This window comes from Littorina saxatilis, linkage group LG15 (genome assembly GCF_037325665.1).
Source record: "Littorina saxatilis isolate snail1 linkage group LG15, US_GU_Lsax_2.0, whole genome shotgun sequence".
NCBI classification, from domain to species: domain Eukaryota; kingdom Metazoa; phylum Mollusca; class Gastropoda; order Littorinimorpha; family Littorinidae; genus Littorina; species Littorina saxatilis.
The window spans coordinates 6,121,942-6,143,398 of NC_090259.1; the positions used below are offsets into that span (position 1 = coordinate 6,121,942).

Sequence of the window (21,457 nt, forward strand, 5' to 3'; positions counted from 1 at the left end):
GGATTTACTGTATTTGTTATTACAGATGTTATATTTATTGTAACAGATGTTGTTGGTTATTTGAGAGGTTATTTGTTATTACAGCTGTTATATTTATTGTAACAGATGTTGTTGGTTATATTTACAGATGGAGTTTGACGAGAGAGAACTGCGCAAGGAGATCGGCATCACAATCAGAAACATTCACGGCATCAGGTAAGTCGTAGTGTTAGTGCTTCTCAGGTTTTCTAACCTTGCAGAATACTTGTTTTTAATGTCTGGTGTTTGTGTGCTGTGGAAAAAGTGAGGTTTACTGTGTATGGTCTTATGATAATTGTTTTTTTTTATATGATAACTTAATCTCTGTTGCTCTCTCCGTGTCTGTCTGTCTTCCACTTTCTGTCAAGCCTTTCTCTCTCTCTCATTTCTTTCTCTCTCTTCACTCAATGTCTTTGTATAATGTTTTCAGGACAGGTCTGTTCACACCAAATATGGCGTCAGAGAGCATTGTTGTGAAAGAGATCAAACGGCTCTCTGTCTCTCCGTCTCTCTCTCTCTGTCTCTCTGTCTGTCTGTCTGTCTGTCTCTCTCTCTCTCTCTCTCTCTCTCTCTCTCTCTCTCTCTCTCTCTCTCTCTCTCTCTCTCTCTCTCTCTCTCTCTCTCTCTCTCTCTCTCTCTCTCTCTCTCTCTCTCTCACTCAATGTCTTTGCATGATGTTTTCAGGACGGGCCTTTTCACCCCTGACATGGCGTTTGAGAGCATCGTGGTGAAACAGATCCAGCGGCTGAAGGAGCCGTCCCTGCACTGTGTCGACATGGTGGTCAACGAACTCTCGCAAGTCGTACGCAAGTGTGGCGACAAGGTATAACTCTCAATACAGTGCAACCCTTCATGTAAAGCCGTATATTAATTAAGCGAAGTTGACTTTCCGTAGTCCTCACCATGAAGCTCGCACGAAGGTTTGGTACTAAATTTTCGGTAATGAGACGACGCATTATCATTATTTTTATCAGGGTCTTTTAATGGTTGACGTTTACCTGTTGGTGTTCAGGTGAGCCACTTCCCCCACCTGTACAGGTGTGATATAGATTACCTGTCACGTTTACCGGTTGGGTGTACCGTTGTGATATAGCTCACCTGTCACGTTTACCTGTTGGTGTACAGTTGTGATATAGCTCACCTGTGACGTTTACCTGTTGGTGTACAGTTGTGATATAGCTCACCTGTGACGTTTACCTGTTGGTGTACAGTTGTAATATAGCTTACCTGTCACGTTTACCTGTTGGTGTACAGTTGTGATATAATAATAATAATAATAATAATAAATGAGCATTTATATAGCGCAACATCATAACTTTACAATTATGCTCTTTGCGCTTGACACATTTAAAATTAAAACAAAGTTATACAAGCATTTACATCTGCATTCATAGTCAGCAACGCTTAATTAAAAGCATACACCATCAAACATACATTACAAAAGATTCTTCCACTAACTAAGTAATAAAAACATGCATAAAACAGGTAGTGAAAACAAGGAAATACCAGCTGAATACCCTTAATCAAACAGAACATGTTATCAACAATACTGAAAACAGCCCTAGATGTTTATATACATTATCACATTATCACTAAAACAACAAATGCACTACATGTAGCCTACTGATGGACTGAGAAAACAAAATCAGGGGTTGTGTTTCTTGAAGAGGTGTGTTTTAAGTGCTCGTTTGAATGCTTGGGGTGACTGAGAGTGGCGGATGTGAAAGGGGAGAGAATTCCATTGTGTGGGTGCGCAGAAAGTAAAAGTGCGTTGTCCGTATGTTTTGGTTTTGGTGTGTGGAATGGTGAGGATGCGACAGTCAGAAGAGGCACGGAGTTGTCTTGCTGGAGAATAGACGGTGAGGAGTTCAGAGAAGTAAGCAGGAGACGAGCCAGAAAAGAAGTTAAAGCAGAGGGTGGACAGTTTGTAGTCAATGCGGGCTTGAATAGGTAACCAGTGCAGTGTGTGAAGAAGTGGTGATCTCGTTTTCGTGCTTTCAGAATGAGGCGTGCTGCCGAGTTTCGGACTTTTTGTAGTTTATGCAGGAGGTACAGAGGACAGCCAGAGAGAAGAGAGTTGCAGTAGTCAAGTTTAGAAAGAACAAAGGCACAGACAAGAGTGTTAGTTGTTTGAGAGGAGAGTGTGTGGCGAATGGTGCTGATCTTACGAAGCTCAAAATAAGCTGCTCTACAGACTAAAGATATATGTTTGTTAAGGGTCATGTCAGATGAAAGGGTGAATCCAAGGTTTCTAGCTGATGGTGAGAAAAAAATGTCGGTGTTGCCTATACAGAAACAGGTTGGGGAGAGGGAAATGTAGTGTTCTTCTTTTTACACATATATAGCTTACCTGTCACGTTTACCTGTGTGTGTACAGTTGTGATATAGCTTACCTGTCACGTTTACCTGTGTGTGTACAGTTGTGATATAGCTTACCTGTCGCGTTTACCTGTGTGTGTACAGATGAGCCGCTACCCCCACCTGCGGGAGGAGACAGAGCGCATTGTCAACACCAGGATACGGGAACAGGAGCAGAAAGCCAAGGACCAGATCATGGCGCTCATTGACTTCCAGCTGGCCTACATGAACACCAACCACGAGGACTTCATCGGATTCTCCAAGTTAGTGTTCATTGACCATCATGATGCACACACACACACACTTACCTCACTCACTTCTTATTGGATTCTCAAAGTTTGTGTTTTGTTTCTATGCACGCAGGCACTAACACACACACACACACACACACACACACACACACACACACACACACACACACTCACACATATGCACACAAACACACACACCCAAACGCATGCACACACACGCACGCACATACACACACAAACAAAAACACATGCACATACTCATGCATGCACTCATGTACGCACACGCACACACACACGCACACACGCACACACACACACACACACACACACACACACACACACACACACACACACACACACACACACACACACACACACACACACACACACACACACACACACACACACACACACACACACACACACACACAATGATGTCTGATTCACTAATGCTGAGCTGTATGTGAGTGTTGAAGAAGACCAATATTGTCTTTGATCTGTTGCAGTGCACAACAAAAGGCAGAGACCAACTCTTCAAAGAGGAAAATGGGCAACCAGGTATGTCGCTCATAGATCTGTTAACACATTTAGTGCATGTCTTCTGGCCTACACACATTTTACATTCAAAAGCAGATGAAAATTTTCAAATTAGACTGACAGGAGCACAGGATTGAACATGTAAGCACAGGATTGAACATGTAAGCACAGGATTGAACATGTAAGCACAGGATTGAACATGTAAGCACAGGATTGAACATGTAAGCACAAGATTGAACATGTAAGCACAGGATTGAACATGTAAGCACAGGATTGAACATGTAAGCACAGGATTGAACATGTAAGCACAAGATTGAACATGTAAGCACAAGATTGAACATGTAAGCACAGGATTGAACATGTAAGCACAGGATTGAACATGTAAGCACAGGATTGAACTTGTAAGCACAGGATTGAACTTGTCAGGTTTGTAGGTGTTGTGGAAGAGTGATTTTTTCTTGCAAAACCTCTGACAAACAAAGGATGGACCAATCACTAGCGAGGGGTCTAGAAAGCACGTGGACCGGAGCTCTTGCTAGTGATTGGTCCATCCTTTGTTTGTCAGAGGTTTTGCAAAAAAAGGTCACTCGCACACCCCATACAAAGCTGACAGAGTTGATGTTTGGATTGGTCTATTGCCAACCTACAGTGTGCCCTTGATGTATAGATTGGTCTATTGCCAACCTACAGTGTGCCCTTGATTGGTCTATTGCCAACCTACAGTGTGCCCTTGATTGGTCTATTGCCAACCTACAGTGTGCCCTTAATGTATAGATCAGTACACCGCACACACACATTTCTTGTGGTTTTTCTTCTGCTCTTGTTGATGTTTATTGAACGCTTTGTTGCCCGTTACAGCAAGTTACCCAGCACATCAGCTAACATCCAATCGGCAGTGACACTGACAGGGTTAAAAAGTTTCGTAATAAAAGATCGCAACCAAGTGTGGGCTCCATTTGTCCCTCTCACTGATTTTGTCATTCATCAAAGTTGTGAAAATCATGTGATATTCTTCATTAGGGCTCAGTCAAGCTGGCGTGTTTGGTATAAAGAAGGACAGTGTAGGCTGCACACAAAGAGAGTTTAGCGGCACATGCACTAGAGAGAAAAGAAATACAACGCCTGATGCAGTTGGCATTCATCATAAATGACCGAAAAGTGCATACATTCATCTGCAGCCGCGAATAGAAACCAAAAAGCAACAACATTTTAGAATAGGAAAACTGCTAAGGAAAGACTTGCCTTTGTGGAATGTGGTTCGCAAGGGTCGGCTGTCTTTACACAACATCAGATTCAGGGATTATAGAGCTCTATAAATATATTATTATTACTATAAATTTTCATCGAGAGACGTGTGTTTGTGTCAGGTGATCCGCAAGGGCTGGCTGTCGCTACACAACGTCAGTTTTATCAAGGGCGGCTCCAAGGACTTCTGGTTCGTGCTGACGGCCGAGAGTCTGTCATGGTTCAAAGACGAAGAGGTACGTTGTTGCCTGCCTTTACTTATTTTCATTTAGTTAGTTTGTAAGCAGTCAAATCTCAAAAAGAGATTTTTTTTAGAGTGTGTTTCTTGAAAAGGTTATTAATGTGACTGATAAATGTGATGTCATAGGTATTTGTTTCTTGAAATGGCTGTAAATGTGACTTTCACAAATGTGATGTCGTTTGGTATTTGCCAAGCAAGTCTGAAGGCAATTTTTTGTTAAATAGACTGTTCTTGTTCTTGTTCATGTTTAAAGGAAAGACCGTGTGTGATCGAATACATTTCTGTCCAATTAGAGAGACAAACATATCAGTCTTTGAAGAAAAACAGAAGACATGAAACTTGGAACAAGGGAAGTTTTTGATTTGAGAATTCAATTTTAATTTGAAAGAAGAAATCAGGATGATGTTTTGACATGCAAACTCAGACATGACAACTATGTGACTATTGCAAGGTTGTCCCAGTTGTTCATTGTGAATCAAGAATCATTGCTCACTGATACATGTTGCTGGTTATTTATCATAAATATGTGTCCTGTATTTTATTGTTTGTACTGAAAACTAATGCAGACCGGTTTGGTTTGACAGAAGAAGGGGGGAATAATGCATGGTTCCTCCATCTTTCAGTGAAAGGTGGCCCTGTGCAAGCAGGGGCAGAGAAGCAGTGTCTGGTCCTCCAGCCCATTTGTCATTCCGCCTCACTAACTCATACTGTTTCAGGTTTACAATGCATCTTCCTGCCGCCACAATTTCTCAAGTTCAAACATCAGTAGCATATTTAGTGGAACCCCCTTTTTGAGATAAGACCCCCAATGTAAGACCCTCTCTCTTTTAAGACCATATTTTTTTCATATTTTCTGTTGATAACCCGTGTAAATGTAGCCCCATTTTAAGACTCCCTCCTTTTTAAGACCTGATTTTCTCAGAGTTTAGGTCTTAAAAGGGGGGTTCCACTGTATCACGAATTATCCCCTGCAATGACAGTGTGAGAATGATGCAGATGTGGCTTTAGCAGTGAAGTGCAGTGTGGCTTTGTGATGATATCACTCAATAGGGTGGAGGGGGAAGAGTGTGCTAAAATGACTGTGCTGTATGTTGCATTGGCTAACAAATTTGTACAAAGTTACACGCATTTACTGGAAATTTGTACATCTCTTTACATTATCCGTAACACACACAATACTGTTTTTGGGAATGGTGTAGTGCGGGGAAGGGGAGTGTGTAGCTGCTTACTAGTCATACTACTCCCACCCCCCCCCACCATATAATGCCTTATGTTTCGATTGTACACTGGAATGTCCTTCTTTGAGCCATGTGACGTCAGAAGCTAACAAAACTTCATATTTAGGCGGCCAGCCAAGACTACAAAATAGTGCATGTTTGTGTGCGTTCAATCATACAAACTAAAAGGAATTCTAACCAGAATCAATCGATACATAAATGTTATTTGTATTTTTGACAAAAATATGACATTTTACCCAGATCTCGCTAGTCATTGTTCACCTCGGCCACTAGCGCGGTCTCGGAGGAACACTGACTGTCTCGATCTGTGTCAAATGTCAGATTTTGGTCAACAATCCAAATAACGTATAATCTCTGTAGTTGAGGATGAGCTGTTGATGCTTGCTGAAGAAAGGTTGATTCACTTTGCCTTTCAGTGTCATGGGGAGAACCCCAACCCAACCCTCTCTTGATTTGCTGTCCTTTCTCTGGACTTTTCAGGAAGGAGATGCACATGCAGGTGAATGTGAGCGTGCCTCAAGCCTGAACTTTGTCAATTTGATCTGCGTTAAGACACGGTTAGGGCGTTCATTCATTGATTTTAACTTGAAAACTGGGTGGTTGAATTTTGTTTCAAGGTCATTTATTCATTTCTTGTAACTGGAAAATGTTTGTCTTGGTTTAACTCGCCGATACAGATTTCAGGCAGAAGTTGCATAGCTCACATGCACCTTTGAAGATATCTTGTTGCAGGAAAAATGGGAGAATTGTGTTATTGTTGTGTTTGTTGTGGTTGGTGAGTAATGTCCCTTGGTGTGCCTCTTCAGGAGAAGGACAAGAAGTACATGTTGCCGCTGGACAACCTTAAACTGCGAGACGTCGAGTCGGGCATTTTCTCCCGCCACCCTACTTTCGCTCTTTTCCATACCGAAAATAGGTACCATCCGTTCAGCCACGTTTCTCGTTCTTTTCATTCTCCCTGGTTTTGTTTGGTTGTCCGTAACATGATTTGTTGGTCACTTCAGTGCTCCTCTGTTTTGTGTTGGTACTGGGCATGCATGCGCTGGTGTACTCTTACTACGCTTGCTTTGGGAGTCTGTAACAGCATGAAGTTTGGCTCCGGTGTAGCCAGTCGCTACCTCGCATAGTTAGCTGCAAACTACAGTACAGTCGGTTATTGTTTGTTATTGTCCCTATAACTTATCTGGGACCAATGCAAGTCTCTTTCCTTTCTCAGTTCAACTGGCAGTGTCCATGCATATGACTAGTCTCCTTTATGTCTATCTATAGAAGTTTCTAAACAGCTCATGTCTTTTCACATTGGTTTCTTTAAAGTTGGAGGTACATTTTGTGACACTGTGAAGACAATGTCCCTGAAAATGAGGTCTTGGTCCAGGGAGTCTGATAGTGAAGGGTCTTAAAAGAAAGTTTTTACTTTATTACCTGTTATGAAAGGACACCCCTGGGAACAGCCCAAAGTGTCTCTTCATTCCAGGTGGCCTGTCATGACTTTTCGCAATTTTTAGAAGATTGTGTACATTTTATTGACTGGTTCTAAACTTTTTTTGAAGAGTGTATATTGGTAAAGTGTACACAAGAACTTGTTCTTTGTTAGGAGGGGGCCTCGCATTACAGGGGCATCACATGGCAGGTAGCACTGTAGTGAAAGATAAAAAGTATAAACCAATATATTCAGATACATTCTTCTGTGGTGAAGCGTTTGGATATATTGACAACTGCCACACTCTTTTGAAAGGAGTTGTGTGGAAGTTTGGTTAATCATCATAGAGCCCCTCGTTCTGTGCAGGTACTAATTATAGACGCTTACCTAAAGCCAGTCCTTGTCAGTCAGAAAATGTCACTAGTTTTGACATGTTTTTGTGTAACATTATCTTCACATGTTTCTGTTTAGAAATCCTTGAAATGTATCTTAGTTACGGAGCTAATATCATCTGGCCAAGCGCTTTCATTCAAATGCTTTTCGTAAACAATGTTTTATTCTGTAATCCTTTGGTGTGGTATGAAAAGAAACATTTGTAGATTTGTTCTGGTTCACGTCAGTAGAGTTTAAGCTGCTGCAATGAAGCACCTGTTTGTTGTACGCGTCTGCTGGTCAACGGTGGTGGAAATTGCCGCACCTGTACTACGTCTGTGGGAGTGTCTGCTAGCATGCTTGTATGGATGACGTAGAGGGGACGCTGTGCAAAGTTGTGAAAATATGGTGTCCGCACGATCACCACCACTCGGCATGCGCCTCAGCTATGGTAGCCCACACCTTGATCCATCACCAGACCTGGGAACCCACACCATTTTGCCGTTATTTGTATCCTCCATTGTCTAGAATACGATCAGTCAGTAGAAAAAAATATGCTGAGAAAAATTCCGAAACTACTTTTCTTCCCTAGCGCGTCCCAAATCTGATCCAGTATTTTGACACATGATTACAGTTTTTGTCAGTAATTATTGAAAGAAGCATTTGTTTTAAATGCATTGGTAAACTTAATTAACGGTGTGACAGACGCGTGCGAAGCATGGATGTTCAAATGCAGTACGCTCATTTTTCTGAAAAGACACCACGGTTGTTTGAGAATACTCCAAGGGCAAAACAGGGGTTCCCAGGTCTGATAAATCCATCACTGATATCAGACAATCAGCTAAAACATGATTGATTTGTGACGTTTATTCCATTTTTATCCCCAGAGAGGGTGGTCAGTAATCACAAAGTATTATCTGCTGGACGCTTTTATCCCCACCACACAAGGTTGATAGTAGTCACTGTGAGATTTATTTATTTATTATTATTTTTTTCATCATTCTGGGATATGACTGCATGCCCGATGTTAGAATGAGAAATGAAACACAAAGTAAAAGCAGTTTTCATTCAGGATTGCAGACTTGAAATTGGGTTAGATTTGCGACTAGAAACGCATGTGCAGTATGGTATGAGTGTGGACATCATGTTTCCATGCCAACCACATTCATTCCATGTTTCCTCTTTTCCCACAGAGCGGCTAAAGGGGCGCTTGTAGACATGGCGTGTGTTGTGTTTGGGGCTTGTCGGGCGTAGCGTGTTAGCTTTGTGTTTCTGTTTGGTTGTGGTTTGATGTTGGATTCTTTGTTCCTCCACCACAGGAGAAGGACAAGAAGTATATGTTGGCCCTGGACAATGTCAAAGTGCGCGACATTGAAACCGGCTTTATGAGCAAAAAGACGGCTTTTGCCCTGTTCAATTCCGAAGGAAGGTAGATGGACTGTGTCTTAATGTCCTATGATGCATGTGCTGCTTTGCAAACCATGTAACACTCCCTTTATCTCCCTCTCCTCCCCTTCCGCAACCCCCACCTGTACACCCCTCTCTGCCCCTCCTCCCCCCCCCCCCCCCCCGCTTCCTCTTCCCCCATCCCCAACACTCCCATCCCCCCCCCCCCCACACCCCCATACCCCAACACTCCCATACCCCACACTCCAAATCCTTCTTGCTCTTCCTGCCAATATTCACATATAGTGTTGTGTATCTGGTGTCCACACATTGTCTGAGTCAACCATTTAAAAAAAAAAAAATGTAATCTGAAACAGTGTTGTTGATCTGCGTGTGTGTGGTTGTTGTTGCTTTTGTTTTTTTATTACGTGTAGCTGTTCTGTGGGGTTTTAAAAAAAAAAATTTTTTTTAAATTGCTTTGCAAGAATCTCAGTTTGAAACCCCCCAAAAGCTCTGATTTTGTTTCTTTTTTAATAAAGATAGAGCATAAACACTTTGTTTGCTTCTAGTCTTTTTTAAACATTCTCTCACAAATCATTTCACAGAAAAATGTGGAAAAACATGGGCTGAATATGTTGTTGTAAATGACAGACTTAGCGCTTTAGACTGTTGACAAGAGAGCACAAAGAAACAAACTAGGGCTTGTAGCACATGACACACAACACTGAGAGAGGTAACTACAGAGACAGACATTCAGGCAGGGAACATTCACCTCTCCCCATCCCAACAACCCCCCTACCCCTGCCCCCCTCCCCCTCGCACGCACGCACACACAAACACACGCACACACACACACACACACACACACACACACACGTACACATGATGAAAACACCATATCAGACAATTTGGACAGCAGTTGCTTACTGCATGTTGAAATGTACCCCGGCCGCTGCAGCCTGTATTATTGGCAGTTTGACATTACGTAGTACAGTTTGACATTACGTGATACAGATACACATTACGTAGTACAGTTTGACATTACGTGATACAGATACAGTTTGACATTACGTGGTACAGTTTGACATTACGTGATACAGTTTGACATTACGTGATACAGTTTGACATTATGTGATACAGTTTGACATTACGTAGTACAGTTTGACATTACGTGATACAGTTTGACATTACGTGATACAGTTTGACATTACGTAGTACAGTTTGACATTACGTGATACAGTTTGACATTACGTGATACAGTTTGACATTACGTGATACAGATACAGTTTGACATTACGTGATACAGTTTGACATTACGTGGTACAGTTTGACATTACGTGGTACAGTTTGACATTACGTGATACAGTTTGACATTACGTGATACAGTTTGACATTACGTAGTACAGTTTGACATTACGTAGTACAGTTTGACATTACGTAGTACAGTACAATAGATTTGTGGAGTGTACAAGAAGCTTGTGCTTTTACATTTTTCTTTTCAAGTTGGTGTTCCACAAGGCTCAGTTTTAGGTCCTGTTATTTTTATTTTTGTACAACTTTCATTCGCTGATGATACACAACTTCAAGACATCTTTTTCCCCAGACCAGGCACTCATTGCAACCCAAATCATGGAAAACTGAAGCTTTGAAGTCAAGACCTGGATGACAGACAACAAACGTAAATTAACTGACGACAAAACCGAGTCTTTACTATTAAAATATAACCCTCCAGTGTCTATCTTTCTGATCATTTGACCGTTTATACTCCCTCCAGTGTCTATCTTTCCGATCTTTTGACTGTTTATACTGCCTCCAGTGTCTATCTTTCCGATCTTTTGACTGTTTATACTGCCTCCAGTGTCTATCTTTCCGATCTTTTGACTGTTTATACTCCCTCCAGTGTCTATCTTTCCGATCTTTTGACTGTTTATACTCCCTCCAGTGTCTATCTTTCCGATCTTTTGACTGTTTATGCTGCCTCCAGACAGCTCTTCTGCTGATTGTTGGATATTTGGCATTCCCCATGTTAGATCTGAAACTTGTGGTCACTGGTCCTTCCCCTATGTTTCCCCTAATCAAGGGGAACTAACTCCCTTCCTCGTAACACTGGCTGCATTGAGTGAGTGTTGTGTTGTTGTAAGTGTATTGTTCTATTTATTATGTTAGGTTTATTGCAGTGGAACCTCTCAATTAAGACCCCCCAATTTAAGACTCCCTCCCCTTCAGACCTGGATTTCTCAGACTTTCTGTTCATAACCTCTGTCAATTTACCCCCAATTTAAGACTCCCTTCTCAGCTTTTTGGAGGTCTTTAAAGGGGGGTTCCACTGTATCTGCATTCAATGTTGTTCTAGTGTGTGGTACTTATAGTTAATAGGTCAAGTGCAGAGAGCACTGGTCTGTGTGGTTTGCGCTGTATAAGCTCTCTCATTACTATTATATCATTTGTATCTTCTTCTTTTAAAAAAAATAGGTTTGCTGCTTTTTTGACTCACATGCGAAGCAAAAGTGAGTCTATGTACTCACCCGAGTCGTCCGTCCGTCCGTCCGTCCGGACGTCCGGACGTCCGGACGTCCGTCCGTCCGGAAAACTTTAACGTTGGATATTTCTTGGACACTATTCAGTCTATCAGTACCAAATTTGGCAAGATGGTGTATGATGACAAGGCCCCAAAAAACATACATAGCATCTTGACCTTGCTTCAAGGTCAAGGTCGCAGGGGCCATAAATGTTGCCTAAAAAACAGCTATTTTTCACATTTTTCCCATTTTCTCTGAAGTTTTTGAGATTCAATACCTCACCTATATATGATATATAGGGCAAAGTAAGCCCCATCTTTTGATACCAGTTTGGTTTACCTTGCTTCAAGGTCAAGGTCACAGGAGCTCTTCAAAGTTGGATTGTATACATATTTTGAAGTGACCTTGACCCTGAACTATGGAAGATAACTGTTTCAAACTGAAACATTATGTGGGGCACATGTTATGCTTTCATCATGAGACACATTTGGTCACATATGATCAAGGTCAAGGTCACTTTGACCCTTATGAAATGTGACCAAAATAAGGTAGTGAACCACTAAAAGTGACCATATCTCATGGTAGAAAGAGCCAATAAGCACCATTGTACTTCCTATGTCTTGAATTAACAGCTTTGTGTTGCATGACCTTGGGTCAAGGTCACATGTATTTTGGTAGGAAAAATGTGTAAAGCATGTGAGTCGTATGGGCTTTGCCCTTCTTGTCTTTTTTTTTTCTTCTGTTCCTCCCTTCCTTTAGCAGACCTGGGAACCCATACGATTTCGCCGTATTTTGTACGCATGATTGTCTAGAATACGATCAGTACGGTCAGTGGAAAAAAATACGACGAGAAAATTTCCTACACTACTTTTCTTCACAAGCGCATCCCGAAGCCGATCCAGTATTTTGACACATGATTACTGTTTTTGTCATTAACATTAAAAGAAGCATTTATTTTATATGTATTGGTAAACTTAATTTACATTGCAAAAGGACGCGTGTGAAACATGTTTGAATCATGGATGTTCAAATGCTGTGTGTAGTACGCTCATTTTTCTGAAAATACACCGTTTGCTTGAGAATACTTCAAGTGCAAAACAGGGGTTCCCATGTCTGCTTAAGCGTGCGAAGGATTTTCAGCCTTTTTGTTTGTTTAGCTGCAGGTGTTGTTTTGTTTAGCTGCAGGTGTTGTTTTGTTTAGCTGCAGGTGTTGGTTTGTTTAGCTGCAGGTGTTGTTTTGTTTAGCTGCAGGTGTTGTTTTGTTTAGCTGCAGGTGTTGTTTTGGTTTTGTTCTGATAGTGCACTACCCAAAGCAAGAACGTCCATGTCAAGAGAGTCATCAAGGTACACTTATAAGCTGATGTCAATACATTGTGATGGAGAAGAGAACCCACATAGATTGGAACCATTTGGATGAAGCTGATTAACTGGATGAAGCTGATTAACTGGATGAAGCTGATTAACTGGATGAAGCTGATTAACTGGATGAAGCGATGTATGATGCTTGCAAGAAGAGATTCGGGGGCGCGTGCTTTAGATTTGGTTGCTAACAGCAGGAATTGTACAGAGTGCTTTGATTGTTCTCACTCAATATGTTTGGTCTTTGGTTTTGGGGAGGGGGGGGGGGTGGAGGTATTCTTTTTTCATCTGCCATGTCAACACGTCTGCATTTCATCTTTGGCTTGCACGAAGACCATCTCTCTGCTTGCACGAAGACCATCTCTCTGCTTGCAAGTCTGTACAGCGTGCTTTGATAGTTCCGCCTCTATATGTCTGCTTTTGGGGTTAGATGTTGTTGGGTTTGTTTTTTGTTTTAGGGAGGGTGGGTGGGTTGCAGGTGGGGGGGGGGGGGGGGTGTTGGCATTTCTTGTTCCCCCTGTCACAGCGTGTCCCTGTGCCATCATGTTCTTGCATGAGAACCATCTCTGTGCTTGCTTTACAGACAAATTCCTCACAGCGCCTGTGGTAGTCTTGTCGCCTGGATGTTGCCTGTTGTTTACATGCCCCTGTGCTGTGTGTGGGGTTTCTCATCTGGGTGCCATGTACAGCTGCCTTTCCTTCTGTCCTGAAGACTTCAGAGAATATTGCATATTGTGATTCACTTTATAAATTTTGTAGGTTCATATATTTAATTTTGTGTCTGTAAGACTTTAAAGAATGTTATTTACTTACAAATTCTAAGGCATAAAACAAACACCACCAAAAATAATAACATAAAACAAACAAAAAATTACCCCCCCCCAAAAAAATTTGACAAAGCAGTGACGGATGTTTTAAGAGTACGCTGTATTTTGTCGCCCGGATCAGAAATCCTCACACAGACGTTTGGTTTTGTCGACATTGTTATAGCTTGTGTATCTACCTGTCTCAACTGCAGTTTATCCCTCGTCTAGGTTGTTGCTTGGCTGAGACGACTGCGGCAGTCCACAGACTTGTTGACAACTGCTGTCACAGAGCTTTTGCTAACGCGCTTGGTGGGCGTCTGTCTGTTTGTGTGTGTGTTCAGGAGAGGGAAAAGCGCTATATGTTACCGTTAGAGGGGTTGCGTGTCAAGACCTTGGATGATAAGATGTTTTCAAAGCACTGTTTCGCCCTCGTTAACCCTGACACCAGGTACGTAGAAAGGTCAAGGTCGTGCCTCGAATTCTCGCTCTCTCTTTATCCGCTCGACTGCTGCTTTTTTGGAGTGAAACTTGAGGAGCTCTGGCTCTCTATTGATCTGCTCAACTGCTGTTTTTTGTGTGGAGTGAAAGTGAACGAGCGTGTTTTACTCTGCTGCTGAATTGTGGGCTTTGGTGTGGTGTTATTGCTCCTCATGACCAACATTTTACTGTAGATCTAACATTTCTGAGTGTTTCTTTCCTCTTTTTAGCAGCGTATATACCACCATTAGCTAGCAGCTGGGTCATATTTTATCCAGACTTTATCGTCTAGATTCTTGTAGTTGCTCATTACTGTGAGACTGTACTGCTACCCATACTGATGACCGTTTATCTTGAACCGGTGGTCTTAAGAGCTCTCGTGGTGCTCTTTATTCCTTAATATCAGAAACATTTGTATGGTAGCTGGTCAGTCAGTGGCTTTACTTTTCTTTGATCGTCATCTTGGCACTAAATCAATTGGTAACTCCAAACGTTTCTTTTCTTCTTTTTCACGTCAAGTTTCCTTCTCCGTCTAACTTGAGTCTGCTTTATTTTCACAGCTGTGGACTTAAGTTTGTCTAGTAGTTCTCATAATAAAAGTCTCTGTTTTTAAATCAGTTTCATTTGTTGGTTTAGTACATATTTTCAAATTTTTCTTCCCAGTCTTCATTTTTACATTTAGTCAAATTTTGACTAAATGTTTTAACATAGAGGGGGAATCGAGACGAGGGTCATGGTGTATGTGTGTGTGTGTGTGTCTGTCTGTGCGTGTGTGTGTGTGTAGAGCGATTCAGACCAAACTACTGGACCGATCTTTATGAAATTTTACATGAGAGTTCCTGGGAATGATATCCCCGGACGTTTTTTTCATTTTTTTGATAAATACTTTTGATGACGTCATATCCGGCTTTTTGTAAAAGTTGAGGCGGCACTGTCACACCCTCATTTTTCAATCAAATTGATTGAAATTTTTGTAAAGCAATCTTCGACGAAGGCCGGACTTCGGTATTGCATTTCAGCTTGGTGGCTTAAAAATTAATTAATGACTTTAGTCATTAAAAATCTGAAAATTGTAATTAAAATGGGTTTTTTATAAAACGATCCAAATTTACGTTCATCTTATTCTTCATCATTTTCTGATTCCAAAAACATATAAATATGTTATATTTGGATTAAAAACAAGCTCTAAAAATTAAAAATATAAAAATTATGATCAAAATTAAATTTCTGAAATCGATTTAAAAACAATTTCATCTTATTCCTTGTCAGTTCCTGATTCCAAAAACATATAGATATGATATGTTTGGATTAGAAACACGCTCAGAAAGTTCAAACGAAGAGAGGTACAGAAAAGCGTGCTATTTTTTGTTTGTTTGTTTGTTTAACGCCCAGCCGACCACGACTCTGAAGGGCCATATCAGGGCGGTGCTGCTTTGACATATAACGTGCGCCACACACAAGACAGAAGTCGCAGCACAGGCTTCATGTCTCACCCAGTCACATTATTCTGACACCGGACCAACCAGTCCTAGCACTAACCCCATAATGCCAGACGCCAGCCACTAGATTGCCAATTTTAAAGTCTTAGGTATGACCCGGCCGGGGTTCGAACCCACGACCTCCCGATCACGGGGCGGATGCCTTACCACTAGGCCAAGCGTGCTATGCAGCACAGCGAAACCACTACCGCGCTGAACAGGCTCGTCAGTTTCACTCAGTTTTGCACAAGCGGCGGACTACGGTCATTGTGAAAAAATGCAGTGCGTTCAGTTTCATTCTGTGAGTTCCACAGCTTGACTAAATGTAGTAATTTTGCCTTACGTGACTTGTTTATAAGTTTTTGTTGTTGTTAGTTTGTCTGCTACATTTTAGTTGCTGCTGTATCCTTAAGGGGTTAGCGTCTGCTGTATCCTTAAGGGGTTAGCGTCTGCTGTATCCTTAAGGGGTTAGCGTCTGCTTGTGATGTAGTGGCTTTGAGCAAGCGTACAGCATTGACCTTGATTGCATTTGTAAATGATCTTAAATGGATTTCAGTCAAGGCAGAAGATTACAGCCCATTCAGTGAAGATGGAACAATCACAAAATGAAGCCGTGTTTAATGAAGGATTCGCTTACTCTGACAAATCAGCTGTAACTGTATACACCCATTTGTGATTGAAGATATTTGCAGAAGCGCCCCTCCCCACAATTTCTGTTATCAAATCAGCTGTAAATGTCCACAGTCATTTGCGTGTGATTGACCATTTTTCCAGCTCCCCACATTTTCTTTTATTGATTATTCAACCGACACTTAGATCACTATATCTGCAATACTGAGGTATAATTCAACGAGCGATTCCCACTCCAGGTAGGAAGCAGCCCGGCGGTTGTTAATTGGTCATTGTGTCCCAGTGGAAAAATGCAAATGGGTTGAAAAAGCCTGCACATGTGTGTGAAGGAGTTCATGATAGTTTTAACTGGAAGCAGGAAAGCTTTAAGTCTGGCAGTTGAGGTAGTGTAGGTCTGTGAAATGTGTGCTGAGAGTATTCACTGCCGTCTTCTCTTGCTTTGCTGTGTCTTATTCTCTCTCTTTTTGACATTATTTTGTGTGTGTTTTCTCTCTGCCTAGATCGCAGTCTACGTTCCATACACACTTTTCATCCGAAATCAAGAGTGGACTAGTTTACTTTTAAAATTGATGGTTTTAAAGTTTGTTTGGGAGAGTCTTCAGTGTTATTTTCTGTAATTTTATTTTATTATTATATTTCTCTTAAGGGTCTGTTGCATTATGAATCTATAGGTTGCTGTTTTCAGTGATAAATGAATGATTTTCAACATAACATAGCTAGAGATTGCTAGATTTTAGATTTGTTTAAATATGAGCATGAAGCATTTACATATTTGTGTTGTAACCTTTCATTTTGCTTGTTTTATATTTGGCACAGTTAACAGCATTACACAGTTGCTTGTACATGTACTAACCTTGATTCAGGATGCTGGGTTCATTCTCACACATAAGTACATATATAACACGCTTCTTCTCATTCATGAAATTTGACATGTGACAATTATAGCACAGATGCCAACTAAATTCTTCACATGTATCTGTTGCCACTGCTTTGCAGCTTTTTTTTAGAGCAATGTCTGCCCAATATGGTGTGAAGTTACATAAAAAATAACCTCTTACGCTTCCAACAGAGGTCTAACTCCATCTGTTTTCCATGCGTTCATTTCTGAAATTCAGCAACGGACCTGGATAGTTAGGTGCAAACTTTTTGAACTTAAGAACATTTCAAATGTAATGCTAAGTTCGGCCATTGCTATAACTAAATGTGGCCTTATAAATCTTGTGGAACCCCTGTTTTTTAGACTGTCTTATATAATATCTGAGAAAAGGAGTTATGAGATGGAGACACGACTTTACAGACGTTTTGATCCGAAATCTTAGAAAGCATGGTCTTTAAAGAAGGGAAACCTGACATTGGGCATGGTTGGGGGGGGGGGGAGGGGGGGGGTGGCGGTGTTGCATCTTAACAAGAGGGGGTCCACTTCCAGTTCTACACCTAAACCCGGGGCATGAAAAAATGAGTGGATGGTCTGCAAATCAACCCATCCCTTTATGTACCTTTTTTCAAGAAGCACCGGGTTTGGGAGTAAGACTGGTTCAAGTTATTGACTGTGTAATTTGATGTGTTATGTGAGACACGGCGTGTAGCAGGCGTGTGTGTGTGTGTACAGGAACGTGTACAAGGACTACAAGCAGCTGGAGCTGTCGGCGGACAGTCAGGATGACGTGGACAGCTGGAAGGCGTCCTTCCTTCGGGCCGGAGTCTACCCTGAACGCAGCTCTGACGAAAGCTCCTCGGTACGTTGCTCTGTCACTGGCACATAGAGAGGGAGGGAGGGAGAGTGCGTGTGTGGCAGGGAGATAGCTCTGTCGGCAGTGGTGCTGGCTTTAAAACCAGTTTGTAGTTATCAGTATCGGTTCGACCCCAACGTTCGGCGAGGGATTTATTTCCCAGAGTCAACTTTGTGCAGACTCTCCTCAGTGTCCGAACACCCCCGTGAGCACGCATGTGCACAGTAAAGAACCCAAGTTGACAGCAAAAGTATGAGTGCTTGCATGTTGCATGAAAACACGACCACATGCATGCAGGACAAAGAAGAAAATGGGGAGTGCCATACCATACGGCAGCTCCTTCTATCCAGTGTCAAAGCTGTCCCAATTTCTTTAGGGTGACCTCACATGAATATGAAATGTTTTGCTTATGGTATCCGTACCCCCCATGTTGACGGTTGCAGTCCAAGGACGACTACTCCTCCATGGACCCCCAGCTGGAGCGGCAGGTGGAGACAATCCGCAACCTGGTCGACTCCTACATGAAGATCGTCAACAAGACGCAGCGAGACATCATCCCCAAAACCATCATGCACATCATCATCAAAAACGTGAGGCCCTCATCGGGGCTGGGGGCTGTCTGTCTGCGTCTGTCTCTCTCTCTCTCTCTCTCTCTCTCTCTCTCTCTCTCTCTCTCTCTCTCTCTCTCTCTCTCTCTCTCTCTGTGTCTCTGTCTCCCTGTCTCTGTCTCTCTCTCTCTCTCTCTGTCTCTCTCTGTCTCTTTTTTTCTCTCTCTCTCTCTCTCTCTCTCTCTCTCTCTCTCTCTCTCTCTCTCTCTCTCTCTCTCTCTCTCTCTCTCTGTGGGTCTGTTTGTAATGCTGTTCCTCTCCTTATTAAAGAATGCCAGTCTTTCTCTCTTCGTCTCTCTCTTGGTGGATCTCTTCATCTGTGTCTGTCACTGTCTGTTTCTCTCTCTTTTTGTCTGTTAGTGCATTACATACCTGCCTGTCCGTCCATCTGTCTGTCTGTCTGCCTATCTCTTCATCCATCTGTCTGTCTGTCTGCCTATCTCTTCATCCATCTGTCTGTCTGCCTGCCTATCTCTTCATCCATCCATCTGTCTGTCTGCCTATCTCTTCATCCATCTTGTTGTTATACAGTGGAACCCCCCCTTTTAAGACCTCAAGAAATCCTAGCAATTCAGATCTTGAAAAGGAGGGAGTCTTAAAACGGCAGTAAATTTATTTACAGAGATTATGAATACAAAATGTGAAAAAGCAAAGTCTTAAAATGGGGGTCCTGCTGAGACTCTGACATGCATTTTGTACATGCCATTCAGTGAGTGCTGAGAGTCTGACCGTTGAGTGGAGAGAGTGAGAGGGCGTTAACCTGTGGGATGAGTGGAGAGAGTGAGAGGGCGTTAACCTGTGGGATGAGTGGAGAGAGTGAGAGGGCGTTAACCTGTGGGATGAGTGGAGAGAGTGAGAGGGCGTTAACCTGTGGGATGAGTGGTGAGAGTGAGAGGGCGTTAACCTGTGGGATGAGTGGAGAGAGTGAGAGGGCGTTAACCTGTGGGATGAGTGGAGAGAGTGAGAGGGCGTTAACCTGTGGGATGAGTGGAGAGAGTGTTTACACCTGTCTTGTGTTTACACCTAACGACCTTTCAGATCAAGAACTTCATTGGTGGTGACCTTCTGGCTTACCTCTACTCCACTCCTGACCAGGTAACCCCCTGTTGTCATGGCAGCCAGTCGCTGGCAGCCTTGACCCCTCCCCCCCCCCCCCTCTCCCCTCAGCATGCTCCCCTCACCCACCTGAGTGTTGTGAGTAGAATGCTGGCTTGACACTTTAGTTGACCATCTTTCATTTTCAGTCCAAAGAATTCATTAAGGGCGATCTTTTGGCACATCTTTATTCCACAGGGGAACAGGTTGGCATGCCATTTTGTTTTCTTTGGTTCTCTTTTCTTTCATTTTATTTTGACTGTCTCCTGAATTAGCCCCGTGTGAGGTTTGTCGTCACGCTGAAGGAATGTCAAAATGTTCACTCTTCTTTCAGTTTGTGATGTCACTTCCATGGACTATTTCTGGAGACTGTCTTTTATTTATTTATTTTTGATTTATTTTCAATCTTTGAAGCTTCTGGTCACAGAAAAGGGGGGGCCTTCAAAGAAATCATACCTTGTGCATTGGCAGAATTGTATTCACACAAAAATTCAAAACATGTACTTCATGCTTTGATGAAACGCCTTTCACAGCATGAGCAGATGATGATGAAACGCCTTTCACAGCATGAGCAGATGATGATGAAACGCCTTTCACAGCATGAGCAGATGATGATGAAACGCCTTTCACAGCATGAGCAGATGATGATGAAACGCCTTTCACAGCATGAGCAGATGATGATGAAACTCATTTCACCTATGGATTTCAAGCAGAAATTATACTACAAAGCAAAGATAATTTACTCTTTCATTTCTAGGGACATGTGAACATTCAGGGCTTTGAGATGCAAAAGGAGAAACCTTTTTTGTGACCAAGAGAAAAAATATCTTATTATGTTTATTTCTTCTGCCTCACTATTCTTTTTTTATTTTTTATTTATTTATTTTTTTTAAGAAAAGGAATTTGTGCAGTTGCTTTTGATGTGTAGAGTAGCATTAACATCAATGTGGCCCGATTACAGATCGGAAATAAAAATCGAGGATGCAAGAATGGGAGAGGGAATGAGTCGTCTACGTAGAATCTAGTTCTACCTTGCAAATGTGTTCTGTTTATTTTTAGTGTAGTATTCAAAGAACGCCAGGGCATCGCACATCCTTTCAACTATGGTTCGGCAATACACAGACCCAAATTCACACAGACCCAAATTCACACAGACCCAAATGGACATGCACGCACACACAAACACACACACATGCATGCTAATATCAAATTTATGTTGGTAACCACTCCACGTGAGACCGAGCACTGAGATAAGGTAGAACAGGCAAGTCATACCCTCTGATGATAACAGTCACTCACACCAAACATTGAGTTAGACGGGCAAAGTGGCCTAGGGGATAAGAGGCCGGCCTCTGATGATATTGTAACAGTCACACCAAACATTCAGTTTGACGGACACAGTGGCCTAGGGGATAAGAGGCCGGCCTCTGATGATATTGTAACAGTCACACCAAACATTCAGTTTGACGGACACAGTGGCCTAGGGGATAAGAGGCCGGCCTCTGATGATATTGTAACAGTCACACCAAACATTGAGTTTGACGGACACAGTGGCCTAGGGGATAAGAGGCCGGCCTCTGATGATATTGTAACAGTCACACCAAACATTCAGTTTGACGGACACAGTGGTCTAGGGAATAAGAGACCGGCCTCTGATGATATTGTAACAGTCACACCAAACATTCAGTT

At 42.2% G+C, this 21,457-nt stretch overlaps 1 protein-coding gene across 10 annotated transcripts in view; it reads left to right on the forward strand.

Moving 5' to 3' along the window:
• The window catches only part of LOC138948342 (dynamin-1-like), a 64,145-nt gene that overhangs the window by 31,694 nt on the left and 10,994 nt on the right, over positions 1-21,457 (forward strand). For 2 of the 10 annotated variants that reach the window (XM_070319862.1, XM_070319856.1), the window contains exons 9-18: positions 128-195; positions 703-841; positions 2,482-2,639; positions 3,134-3,185; positions 4,532-4,645; positions 9,000-9,109; positions 12,885-12,929; positions 17,945-18,071; positions 18,509-18,655; positions 19,712-19,768. In XM_070319862.1, coding sequence (XP_070175963.1) covers positions 128-195; positions 703-841; positions 2,482-2,639; positions 3,134-3,185; positions 4,532-4,645; positions 9,000-9,109; positions 12,885-12,929; positions 17,945-18,071; positions 18,509-18,655; positions 19,712-19,768 — 1,017 coding nt within the window. Of the gene's footprint in view, positions 1-127; positions 196-702; positions 842-2,481; positions 2,640-3,133; positions 3,186-4,531; positions 4,646-6,694; positions 6,805-8,999; positions 9,110-12,884; positions 12,930-14,091; positions 14,199-17,944; positions 18,072-18,508; positions 18,656-19,711; positions 19,769-19,917; positions 19,975-21,457 lie in introns of all 10 variants that reach the window. The other 8 variants (XM_070319855.1, XM_070319853.1, XM_070319854.1 and 5 more) reach the window with 7 other exon arrangements.